At 34.2% G+C, this 12,500-nt stretch overlaps 2 protein-coding genes across 2 annotated transcripts in view; one reads left to right on the top strand and one right to left on the bottom strand.

Annotated features, from left to right (window-relative positions):
- Window positions 1–5,781, top strand: part of LOC119582808 (serine protease 30-like) — a 20,278-nt gene extending 14,497 nt beyond the window's left edge. The window contains exons 2-7 of the mRNA XM_037931257.1: window positions 502–689; window positions 1,654–1,792; window positions 2,696–2,783; window positions 3,398–3,559; window positions 3,833–4,021; window positions 4,216–5,781. Coding sequence (XP_037787185.1) covers window positions 1,772–1,792; window positions 2,696–2,783; window positions 3,398–3,559; window positions 3,833–4,021; window positions 4,216–4,340 — 585 coding nt within the window. The 5' untranslated portion in view covers window positions 502–689; window positions 1,654–1,771 and the 3' untranslated portion in view covers window positions 4,341–5,781. The remainder of the gene's footprint in view (window positions 1–501; window positions 690–1,653; window positions 1,793–2,695; window positions 2,784–3,397; window positions 3,560–3,832; window positions 4,022–4,215) is intronic.
- Window positions 5,782–9,591: 3,810 nt separating this feature from the next.
- Window positions 9,592–12,500, bottom strand: part of LOC119582807 (2-acylglycerol O-acyltransferase 2-B-like) — a gene marked incomplete at its 5' end in the record, with an annotated part of 6,996 nt that continues 4,087 nt past the window's right edge. The window contains 1 exon segment of the mRNA XM_037931256.1: window positions 9,592–12,500. This exon segment is cut by the window's right edge and continues 98 nt beyond it. Within this exon segment, the coding sequence (XP_037787184.1) occupies window positions 12,444–12,500 (57 nt within the window).

The raw sequence follows: 12,500 nt of genomic DNA, 5'->3' as shown, positions 1-12,500 counted from the left end.
TAATGGCGATGTTAATAATTCTGAGAATGATTTTGACAGCAATTATAACAAGAGCAACAGAACAACAGTAATGATAATCGTTATCATTATTGTTATTATTATTACTGCTCTTCATTATTATTATTGATATTATTTTTATATTGATTACAATACTGATATAATTACAAATATTATTATTTAGTGTGTTATTAATGATACTATAAGATATTCGGAAATACGCTCATAATTACACGTACAGTCGTACGTGCAGTCATAACAGCTGCTCCCTTTCTCCACACACACACACACACACACACACACACACACACACACACACACACACACACACACACACACACACACACACACACACACACACACACACACACACACACACACACACACACACACACACACACACACACACACACTGCTACCCCCTCTCCTCCCCCCGACCGCCCACCCACCCACTCTCACCCGCTAACCACCCTCAGTACCTGACTCCTTCTCCGCCTGCTGCAGGAACCGACGGACGGCGCTTGGGCAGCGGAGGACTCACGCGAAACGAGGATATGCTCTTCTCCTCTCGGCAGGGCGGCTTCCCCAAGTTCCCTATGGCAGACTACGACCCAGAATTCAGCTGCGGCCTTAGGAAAACAGCCAAGATCGTGGGCGGGAACGTACCTTCGTACGGAAACCACCCGTGGCAGGTGAGGCTCAGGTGGGCAAGGGTGGGGGTGGTGGGGAGAGGGGGATACGAAGGGCATGATATTTGTATATGTTAAATGATATTGTTATGATATTACATTACATGTGTGTGTGTGCGTGTGTGCGTGCGTGTGTGTGTGCGCTTTTGTATCCGCGTGTATGTATATATATATATATATATATATATATATATATATATATATATATACATGTATATTTAGTATATATATGTATATATATATATATATATATATATATATATATATATATATAATATATATATATATATATATGTGTGTGTGTGTGTGTGTGTGTGTGTGTGTGTGTGTGTGTGTGTGTGTGTGTGTTTGTTGTGTGTGTGTGTGTGTGTGTGTGTGTGTGTGTGTGTGTGTGTGTGTGTGTGTGTGTGTGTGTGTGTGTGTGTGTGTGTGTGTGTGTGTGTGTGTTTTGCAATTAACTTTTTATGCTTGGTATGGCGTTGATTTCACACACACACACACACACACACACACACACACACACACACACACACACACACACACACACACACACACACACACACACACACACACACACACACACACACACACACACACACACACACACACACACACATAGTGTTCACAAAATTTCGAAGCGCCCAGCTACCACAGACATTTACCCAAACCTATAACTAGCAACAAAATAAGTACTATTTCTACAACAACAACTGCTTTTACTAAAACCACTGCAACTGCCACTACAACTACTATTACTACTACCACCATCTACTGCTACTACTACTACTATTAATGACTGTAGTGATGATGATGATGATGATGATGACGATGTCGATAAATATAACGACAATGAAAATATCAACGATGGCGCTGATGGCGATAACAACAACAACAACGGCATTAACAACACCAAACAAACAGACAAGAAACGTCACACAATATCCACTCTGCCCCTTCTCCCTTCCAGGCCGAGATCGAAGTGTACAAACGCGGGGAAGGGTTTCGTACACCACTGTGGAGGCGCCATTATTTCCCCGAAGTACATCCTCACCGCTGCTCATTGCTTGCAGACCCACCTCTATTCCATGGCGGATTATCGTGTGAAGGTGTGTTGGCATTTTCTGCATTAATTTATTTATTCATTTATGTATTATCATTATTGTCATTATAATAATAATAATAATAATAATAATAATAATAATAATAATAATAATAATTGTTATTATTATTAATATTACTATTGCTATTACTGTTATTATTATTATTGTTATTATTATTATTATCATTATTATCATTATTATTATTACTATTATTATTATTATCATTATTATTACTATTATTATTATTATTTTTATTATCATTATTATTATATTGTTATTATTATTATTATTATTATTATTATTATTATTATTATTATTATTATAATTGTTATATTTTTTTAGTGTTGATAAAACTCAACCGTCGTGTATATTAAGCGTTCCAAGTTGATTGATTGTTAATGATTAGTATCAATATTGAATGTTTGGGGAAGAACGAGCGTAATTAGAGGTTAACTCATACTAGAACACCAACTTTGCTTCCATAAAAATATGTGAATAAAACACTTTATTTCTTACTGTAATAACAAAAGCATAAACGATTTTTGCCAGCCGCCTTATTATCACAAATTAAAATTTTTTTAAAACCACTGCACGTAAACATACAAACAACAAGAATTATTATTTATCGTATTTTCATTTTTTTTTTCTGTTTATGACAGCCATCACATTTTATCACAGTCATGTTTTTTTTATTATCTTTTTATTATTCACCGCACGTAAACATACAAATAATAATTTTTGTTTACCTTATCGTATTTTTTTTTTCTATTTCCAACACTCATCACATTTATCACACTTTCACATTTTTTTTAAACTTATTCATACAATCTTATTTTTTAAATTCATGACACTAATCACAGTTTTATCTATTTATCATACTCATAATCTTTTTTCCTTTTTTTTTTAAAGGTTGGTGACTTTGACCTCCAGCGGCCTGACGAAGGCGAACAAATATTTGAAATTGACACGTGGCGAATCCATCACAGTTTCAGGGAAGGTAAGTTAACTCGTTATTTTTATTCTTACTTTTCCATGGAAGCAAGAGAAAAAAAGAAGTGGAAACGGACGTTGTGAGAAGAGAAGGGGAAAGTATGAAGTGTGTGTAGGTAATAAGGTTGGAAGAACGGGAGGGGAGGGAGAGGAGGAGGAGGAGGAGGAGGAGGAGGAGGAGGAGGAGGAGGAGGAGGAGGAGGAGGAGGAGGAGGAGGGGAGGGAGGGGGAGGGGGGAGGGGAGGAGGAGGGGGAGGAGGAGGAGGAGGAGGAGGAGGGGGGAGGATGAGAAGGAGGAGGGGAGGGAGAGGAGGAGGGAAAGAGGATGGGGAGGAGGAGAAAAGGATGTAGCTAATGTGGGATGGAAGTGAAAGCAAGAAATAATGTTGAAAAAGAGAGGCTGCTGAACAGAATGGATGTGAGGAAAGACTATTTACAATGTGTTGCTTTTCTTGAAGTTTTTGATTTTATAAGTGCACTCATTAATGAAAAAAACACATATCATATCTCTATATTTTCATATATCTATATCTATCTAATTATATGTGTGTGTGTATATACACACACACATCACAATAACTGGAATATACCTCAGCCGCTCATTGCCTTCTCCCCCTTCAGGAGGCGATTACAACAATGACCTGGCGATCGTGAAGCTGAAGCCTCAGAACGCCAACTGGATTCAGATGACCCGGTTCGTGACCCCGGTCTGCCTGCCAACCTCCACGACACCTTACACGCCCGGCACGAAATGTCAGGTGTCAGGCTGGGGGCTGACTGATCGTGAGTTCGGGGTTGATTGTGTTTATTGCTTTGTAGCTTTAGGCTTTGTGTTTATGGAAGGGTAGGGAAGGGATGCAGTGGGGTTTTCTGTGGCTCTTGGTCTATCTTGATGGATATACCACTAGAATTTTTGTCGTTTGTTTGCCAATTCACGAAAGGAAATCACCATAAAGTTTTGATGAAGAAAACACCAGTAATTCTCACCCCTGTAATTTAACTTTCCTAGTATTTTGTTCTTATCAGTAACGCCATTATTCTGTATTTTTTCTGCAGCTGACTACGATTTCTCCAACTCGATGGTCCTCCGAAGTGCCGAGGTACTTCTGGTGGAGAATAGGCTATGTCGGGACCTGTACCGCTCCGATGGCTACACCGACGGAATGATCTGCGCGGGGCACATGGAGGGCAAAATTGACTCCTGCAACGGTGACTCCGGAGGTCCTCTGGCTTGCGAGATCAACGGTAAACTTTGTGATCTACTTGTTTTTTTGAGAATCTCGAACGAAGGGTTCAAAAGAAAAGGACAAATAGGAAACACGCAGGGTCAACTCTGTGATGGAAACTGATGCCACTTTAGCAGTCATGTTTAAGAGATATATGTCAGTATTTTTTCTTTGTTTGCCATCAGTTTTATGCAATAACAATTTTGTCTACAGGAGAGTACACACTGCTGGGCCTTGTTTCGTGGGGGAAGAGCTGCGCCAAGGCTCAGCGGCCAGGGATCTACACGCACGTCAAACATTACCTTGACTGGATCAGGACGGCGATGGAGGATCTATAAGGTATCGGGAGAAAGTCGAAGGAAGAAGGGACAGCAATCAAAAAAGGAAACATTGATGTATGAAGTTGGAAAAGGATTGCATTTGAACCCGTTTTGATTTGAAGAGGATTTTTGTGACCTAGTCGACCGTGCATAAATTAATATTTGAGTTTGTTTTTCTTAATTTGAATTATATTTGGGACGACAAATCAAAGGATGATGCATTATTGTAAGTATATGTAAAAAGTGTGCATTTCTACTTATTACATATCGTATTACAGGTAGTCTGATTGTCTGTCAATAATGATAGTCAAGCAGAAGAAACATTGAAATTGTAAATATGTAATACCATAAGACACTGGATATATAAGAAAGAAATGGGCAATCGTCTTACCCACAATGCAAATGCATTTATCTAGAGTTGGCAGCATAAAGATATCACATCTTTCGCTCGATGGAATGAGGAATTCAGATAACTCCATATTCAACTGTTGTAAAATTTCTGTAACTTTATGCTGCTTCACCTTCAGATTTTCCACTCAATCCTTTTTTTTTTTAATTTCACCTTCCACCTCTTCTCTGTCTCTGTCCCTCTGCATGCTCCTCTTTCACTGTATCTCTATAGCAATACATCTGCGAATGTATCAGTCAGTCTCTCTCTCTAACGCTTTACTTTCTCAATGAAACTTGACTTCAATGCAAGTTCGAAGAAAGACAAAAATTATCGTATCTCGTCGAGTGGTAAGGGAAGCTTCGGTCTCCTCAATACCTGAAGTCACGTGGTGGAATGCATGGAGAAAACGCTAGTGTAAACAAGATGACACACCTGTGTTATGGTGCTTGTGTCATGTGAATGGGTACTGCCTGCGTGCGTGTAACGGGAGTGAATTAATGTGGCGTTGACGTCGCGTGAATGAACAAATGTGGATATTGGTGTTTGAGATAGTGAGGAATGTTTGGGTGATGTTAACCCGATGCCGTTGGGAAATTGTGCTGTTCACTGTAGTATGGTTTTGTGAAATTTCTTTACAAGTAGATGGCTTAATGCTTTGCCACCAAAGACCTCAACTAATTTCACCTTTCCTCGACTCTTCGGGATTTTTTAAAATTAATGCTATCAACACTGATGCCGTTGTTATTAGAGACATTGTAATTATTATACTGTTATTTACTAATAGCAATATAAGATAAAAGATAATATTTCCGAAAACAAGTAAAACAGGTGAGATTTGTAATACAAGTAATTGGCTCACTGGTGACCATGTGCTTGTGAAACCATCTACATGTTAAAACAATTAAATTAGACAGACAGTGGCTATGGCGGCTCGGGTTAAGAACGGTCAGAGTTTTAATGCTGCGTCTGAAACATTGTAATCATTTGAAAATATTCGTGCAGGTATGAATGTATTCTATATATACATAGAGATGACTTAATAAATTTAAGTGCAGTTCGGCAAATCAAATTAGCACTTATATATACATGTATATATAAGTATATATATAAAATATATAATAAATATATATAATAAATATATATAATATATATATATATATATATATATATATGTATATATATATATATAAATATATATAATAATATATAATATATATATATATTATATATATAGATATAAAATATATATGATTATTATAATAATATATTAATAATATTAATAAAATATATATATATATTATATATATCTATATAATATCATATATATATATTTATATATATGTATATGTAGTATTATGTATGTATTATTCTGTTGTATATAGTGTATGTTGTTGATGTATGTTGATGTAGTATGTATGTTTTATATGTGTGTTAATATTTTATTATAATGATTTGTAATATTATATTGTTATTTCTGTGTATATATATATTTTTATTAATTTTATATAATATTTCGTATATATATACATCTATATATATATTATATTATAATATTATATATATATATATATATATATTATACATTTATATATATATATATACTCTATATATAATATACTTTATATATTATTATTATATTCTATTATATTATCATTATATATATATTATATATATATATCATATATCTATATATATATATTATATATTTCTATATATATATATATATTTATAGTGTGTGTGTGTGTGTGTGTGTTTGAAGTCGTATGTATACACTTTAGTAGCAAAGTAGATGATGTAAATAAAGACACATTCTATGAAATAGTCTATAGACTTAGAAAATTATTTTGCTCTAAAATCTCTATTACTTATGATGGAAAACCAAGGGCATTTCTTTAAAAGCCATATCAAACTATTGTAAGTAAATCTAAGCACATGCTACTTGCCAGTGTTTAGATATGGAGAGGACTGAGTATTGTTATAACTAAATTTGTTGAATATAGGCTTATTATATCATGTAAATCTCAGCAAATCCAACTAACTTCTACACTGTTAAATTTTTATTGTATCTCCTTTGCTCATTGTAAAAAAAAAGAGAGACATTTTATCACCTGTAATGAAGCAGACCATTTTAGTGTCTGTCAACACCTAGTCATAAAAAGTATGATAAAAAACAACATTATTTCTTGAGAGCCTTTTCTTTTCCCATCTTGGCAGGTTTCCAAACAGGAACACGTACAAGGAAAGTACGTTCTTCAAATCTGTAAAATATATCAATGAAAAAAATAAATCCTAAACTGGGTTGCATCTTACACTGTTAAACTTTAAAACTACTTGGGATTCAAAATACATTTATGTTAAGTATTATACTTTATTGCAGGAATGAATGCCTTCTTTTCGGCACTACACTGCATCAACTGTCATGTGATAATCTATTACTATACATATTTTGATATATGCCTTAGAGGCAGTTTCATCTGAAGCAAAGCTAGCACCGGAATCTCTAAATTGCAGTATATCACAATGATGTGTACATATATATATATATATATATGTGTGTGTGTGTGTGTGTTTGTGTATCTACCTATTTCAACACCTACATGTAAATTGTATGTTTCCTTCCTATCCCAACTTGTGCAACATAAATTGATTTGTGTCAGTATAGCTCTAACATATTTCTATCATTTGTGGAACAGACAAATTGAAAAGCATTATTTCTACAAAATTCATTATTTACAATTCAATCAAACGTGGAAAGAATTTACTTATACAGAAATTTTTATCAAATGCAGAGTAACAAATAACTTAGAAGTCAATATCAACCACTATAATATTATTTTACCTTATAACAAGATAAACCATATAATGAACACTTAAAGTTTACAAAATAAGCACCAATTAATGCAATAGCTGTTGGCTGTTATCCCGTTCACAACAACAACAACACAAAAAACATAATTATTGCTGTTAGTCTCTGTCCTCCTTTCTCATTGTTGAAACCTATCATACTGTCTGTCATGTCATAATTCTGATAACTAGAGGAGGAATAACAAAACTGAAGGCATAAATTATATAACATATTGAACAAAACAGCATATTTAAGTCAAGTGAACATCTCACTAAAAGTTTCAAAGGTTATTTGTAAACACAAACATAATAATGATAATAAAAATGATAATGATAATCATATTTATAATAATTATGTGGGCAGAAGTTTGATGACACAGCTTCCACCTACAAGTAGGTTGGCACTTCCTACTGTGTGCTAAAGAGTCAGGATCCAGTTCACTTGGGGCACCGAAGAAGTTTGAACTCCAGAACACTTGATTGGTACTTGGGCACCTTAACCTACTGAATCACTGAGCACAAACCAACACAGAAGATGAAGTAAATATATTATATATAAAACTGCCACCTGCCACTTCAGTTGTCAAAGTCTTGCTGTTTATAAACACAGCACATGTAACCAAAGATGTATAGTGGCCATTAGTGTCATACTTTTTCAGTGAATATGATAAAGTGCAAATTTCACATATGCAATGAAAGTGTATCATTATTAGCTTGCAATATCTGTTTTATTCTATCATGAACATCCCCAAAAGAAAATTTTAATTCTAATCATTGTTTGTTTTAAATGTGTGGTGATGTGCTCTGAGTATAGGCTATGCATTCACACATACACTTTACAACTTCTGTTAACAAAATATTAGTATAACTTACAGTTTTCTTTTCTTTCATGTTGACTGTTGACAAGAAGTTGTTCTCTGTGAGTTTTCAAAAAATTCACATACATTAGAAATCATCTTTCTATGTTTCTATGAAATTCCTCAAGCATTAAATTTGAACAACTGCCCATCAATATTGGTAAGGAGTAGATATTTGGCAATGTTAAGTTAGAACATGGACGAAGTGATTGAAAATCTGAACAAGAAGGGTGGTAAAAGCAAAACCATGCCCCCCAAAGAGAGAGAGAGAGAGAGAGAGAGAGAGAGAGAGAGAGAGAGAGAGAGAGAGAGAGAGAGAGGAGAGAGAGAGAGAGAGAGAGAGAGAGAGAGAGAGAGAGAGAGAGAGAGAGAGAGAGAGAAGAGAGAGAGAGAGAGAGAGAGAGAGAATAATATCATGATGTCTTTTGTTGGCATACTCAACAGTACCAACCTGCTCAAAAGCAATTATATCTAATTATACAATGCATACAAAAACTTGAATATGTTTAACCCAGTCAGCGCAGGTGGCAAGACTACAATGCCATGCCCACTGTAATAAAAGTTTATCTATTGTCTTTACCCATAGATGGCTCTACAAGTGCTTAGTCACCAAGGAGTCAGCTATTAGTCTTACTTATATCACCTGTTTACCTTTTCCTTGATTTTTTGAAAGCTTCATTTCTGTTGTTTTATTGTCTTTGATGTTATTAATAAAAAATGATCATAATAATATCAATAATAATGATGACAATATCAATATTAATAGTATTGGAAAGAAAAACACATTTTCCTGCAAATTCAAGGAATGGGGAAATCAGGCAAGTGACTAAGGCCAGCTGACAGACTCCTTGGTGGCTGAGCACACGTGGAGCCACAACATTCTAAAGGGGACAGTACATAAACCCACAGACATTGGGTTAAGACAAGCCATTTGTGCAGATACAATGAATTTGCAGTACACTGCATACAACATAAGACACTTATTTTCACTTTTAAATTTAACTACCAAGGGCCCAATTACTTTTTCATGAGTGGAAAATGTCCATCAAAGAAATATCAAAGTAATTAATAATAGTTCCATCTTCTAAAGTCATGCATTACCTTGAAGAAAGAGCATAGTTCTTCAGCTTCAAGAAATTCATAATGGACAGTGCTCATGTTAAAATGTGTTATTTTCTTTTTTTAGTTTGCATACAAAATTGGACACAACTGACATGTTTTTGAGTATGCTCCATAATCATGTGTCTAAGGTCCCAACAAACCAAACCAACAAATAAAATATATTATTTTTCAAAAAAATTATCTATCCACTAAAATATATAGTCTTTAACTATGACCAATAATTTCCCTACCAATTGCTGTAACAGCCTTTAAAATTAAATTAGTTTTCAACATAAAAGCAGTTTTATCAAAAAAAGTCTTGAATTTTGAAAGACAAGAAAAATGCTGATATAAAAATAAATCCCTATCTAAATGGATTATACTTAAGCAAACAAACTTTATTACCTTCAACAAACAAGGCAATTATGTAACATGGTGTAATCCAGTTGAATCTCATTCACACTTGATGACTTTAATGATATATTTACCTTCATTAGATCAAGATGCAAATAGTTAATGAAAGGTACAAAAATTCTAAGACTAATTCAATTAAACTGATCTTGGATCTTAACTGGTAGCATCTGTCTACAGTCTTCATTTGTTCTTCATAATTCAAACTCTGAACCAAACAAGCAACATAGAATAACCTGCATCTTTACATAAACAAACTACAATATGAGACCTGTTGAAAGCAGTCTAATTCATACGCTTTCTTTTTAAACCTGATCTGTGTTCACTGCACAGAATTAAAACAAAACAATGTAATCATTTGTTAGCTCAAACACATTACTTGATCTAAAAACTATATGTTCATGTCATTTAATTTTTCAGGCATTCTAGGAATACATCATATGCACAATAACATTCTCTTAAGCCTACTCCAGACCAAGATACATTGTTGATCAATACTGTATCTGAAACAGTTGCTCAACAAATCAAAAAATGTCTTGTATCTGAAAAGTCACTCACCGTTGAGCAACAATCCAATTTGGTTTCACAAAGGTTGCTGAAGAGTTCCAAGACAGGATTTAGCCTGTTTGTGTGTTTCTCAGTGGATATGGGAAACATGAAACAAAGTTATGGGCAACATGACTTATCACCATCTGTTGGCCATTGGTCAATCATAAGCTGACTTGTGATTGGAAGAGGGTTTGCTGTAAATAGTGTGTGATCAACTACAGGAAAATACACATACCATGGAATTTACAGAATCTACATTATGCTGAAAAGTTAAATCACATATATACTGCAGACTAGTCACTACATATTTAATGAAGTGTTGCACTAGCAGGAAAGAGGAAAAAGCCCAATAGAACAGAAAAAATAGGATCCTATTGGGCAGATGTACTGAGATAGCACAATGCTGGCAGAAATTTACCTCTCATGCAACTGTACTGACTCACATGGCTTAGTGTTGTCAGAAGCCTTCATATTTGGTATTTTGAAAATATTATGTTATGTCAAGAAGCAATTAATTTTGTATTAATGAGCTATCAACTTATACAGTCACTATATTTACATCGCTTCTATTTTAAAGTGCAGCTGAAACTTGTCACCATATACCATTCTCAGTATGTCCTTGAACTTGACGAATATAGCATAGAAAATCATATGGTCACAAGCAGGTTAAACTGACAGCACATTTATTCTAAGTCATCTACCTCTTGACACTACCTACAATGTATAATAAAAATAGAAATACTAGGCTTCTGACAGTACCAAGTAATGCAAGGCAATACAGCTGCGTGATAAACTATTAATAATTTTTCTGGCATCATTATGAGTTGTAAAGTTCCACTCCCAATTTGTGGGAGGTTAAGTCTAGCTTGGTCTGGATGTACAGCACTGTGTAACTATTCAGCAAGTCATGAAACAGTTCATAAACAAATTGGTGCCATTGTATCTTGAATACCTCACAACAGTCACTGGATAAAGTTGCTCGTGTTTCATGACTGCTTCACAAGTTGCTAAACTGCAAAGCAAAAATTTTGGAATGCTACTCAGCTGCTGAGCAACTGTATCTGGACAGCACAGATACAGTATTGCTAAACTATTTATACACTGTTGTCAAATTGTTTCAGTACAATGTATCTTGGTCTGGACAAGGCTTTACTCCCTCACTCTGGGATGATACACATGCTCATGTATGTGAACACAGAAAGGTATACACAGAAAAATTAAGTAGTTTACTGGAGACAATTTCCATGATTATTCAACCTTTAATAAATCTCTTCCATAAAAAGGCAACATATGAATATATATTTTTTAATTAACATAAAAATGAATCTTGACTACACAAATAAATAAGTCTTGAGACACGTTACACGTTTTAGCAGATGTCTATTGGAAAAATAAATCTCTCAAAAGCAATTACTATAGTGGGCTATATTTTTATTGGCACTCTCAAAAAATTATGAGTATGATGCTTCAACTACAAAAAGAAAAGTGGAAAAGGAAAGATATGGAAAAACAAAAACAAAAAACACTACATAACCAGTATCACAAACAAATTTATTAAAATTTATAAATGCTTATGTTGAACAAATAATCAGTATGTGTAAATAAAAACAAAAACATGCTATGAGATCCAATTTCACAATTTTTTTTTTACTCTGGTCTATATAATATCAATATAAATTTTTGTTCCATTTGGAATTTGCTACAGAAAGCATAGCACATTTGGTCACAGCCAGAGGGAAGAAACCTTATACATTGGCATCTAGAAATGCATTAGAAAAATAACTTTAACCTAGTATAGTCTATAATGAACTTAACTTCAAACTAATTTGTGTCTCATCCTTTTGTTGGCATTTAAGAATGAAAAATAAAAACTGACCATATAACAAGCACAGAACAAAAACATTTGCAATAACAACAGCTCTCAAATTACATTGGACACATATATATGTATATAACACTTTGGATTCCTCAAACAATGGTGATCTTGCACTCTGGATGCTCAGAATACCGATCTTTGTACTTATT

Source organism: Penaeus monodon, chromosome 16 (assembly GCF_015228065.2).
Source record: "Penaeus monodon isolate SGIC_2016 chromosome 16, NSTDA_Pmon_1, whole genome shotgun sequence".
Lineage (NCBI taxonomy): Eukaryota > Metazoa > Arthropoda > Malacostraca > Decapoda > Penaeidae > Penaeus > Penaeus monodon.
This window is presented reverse-complemented; position numbering and strand designations above follow the sequence as displayed.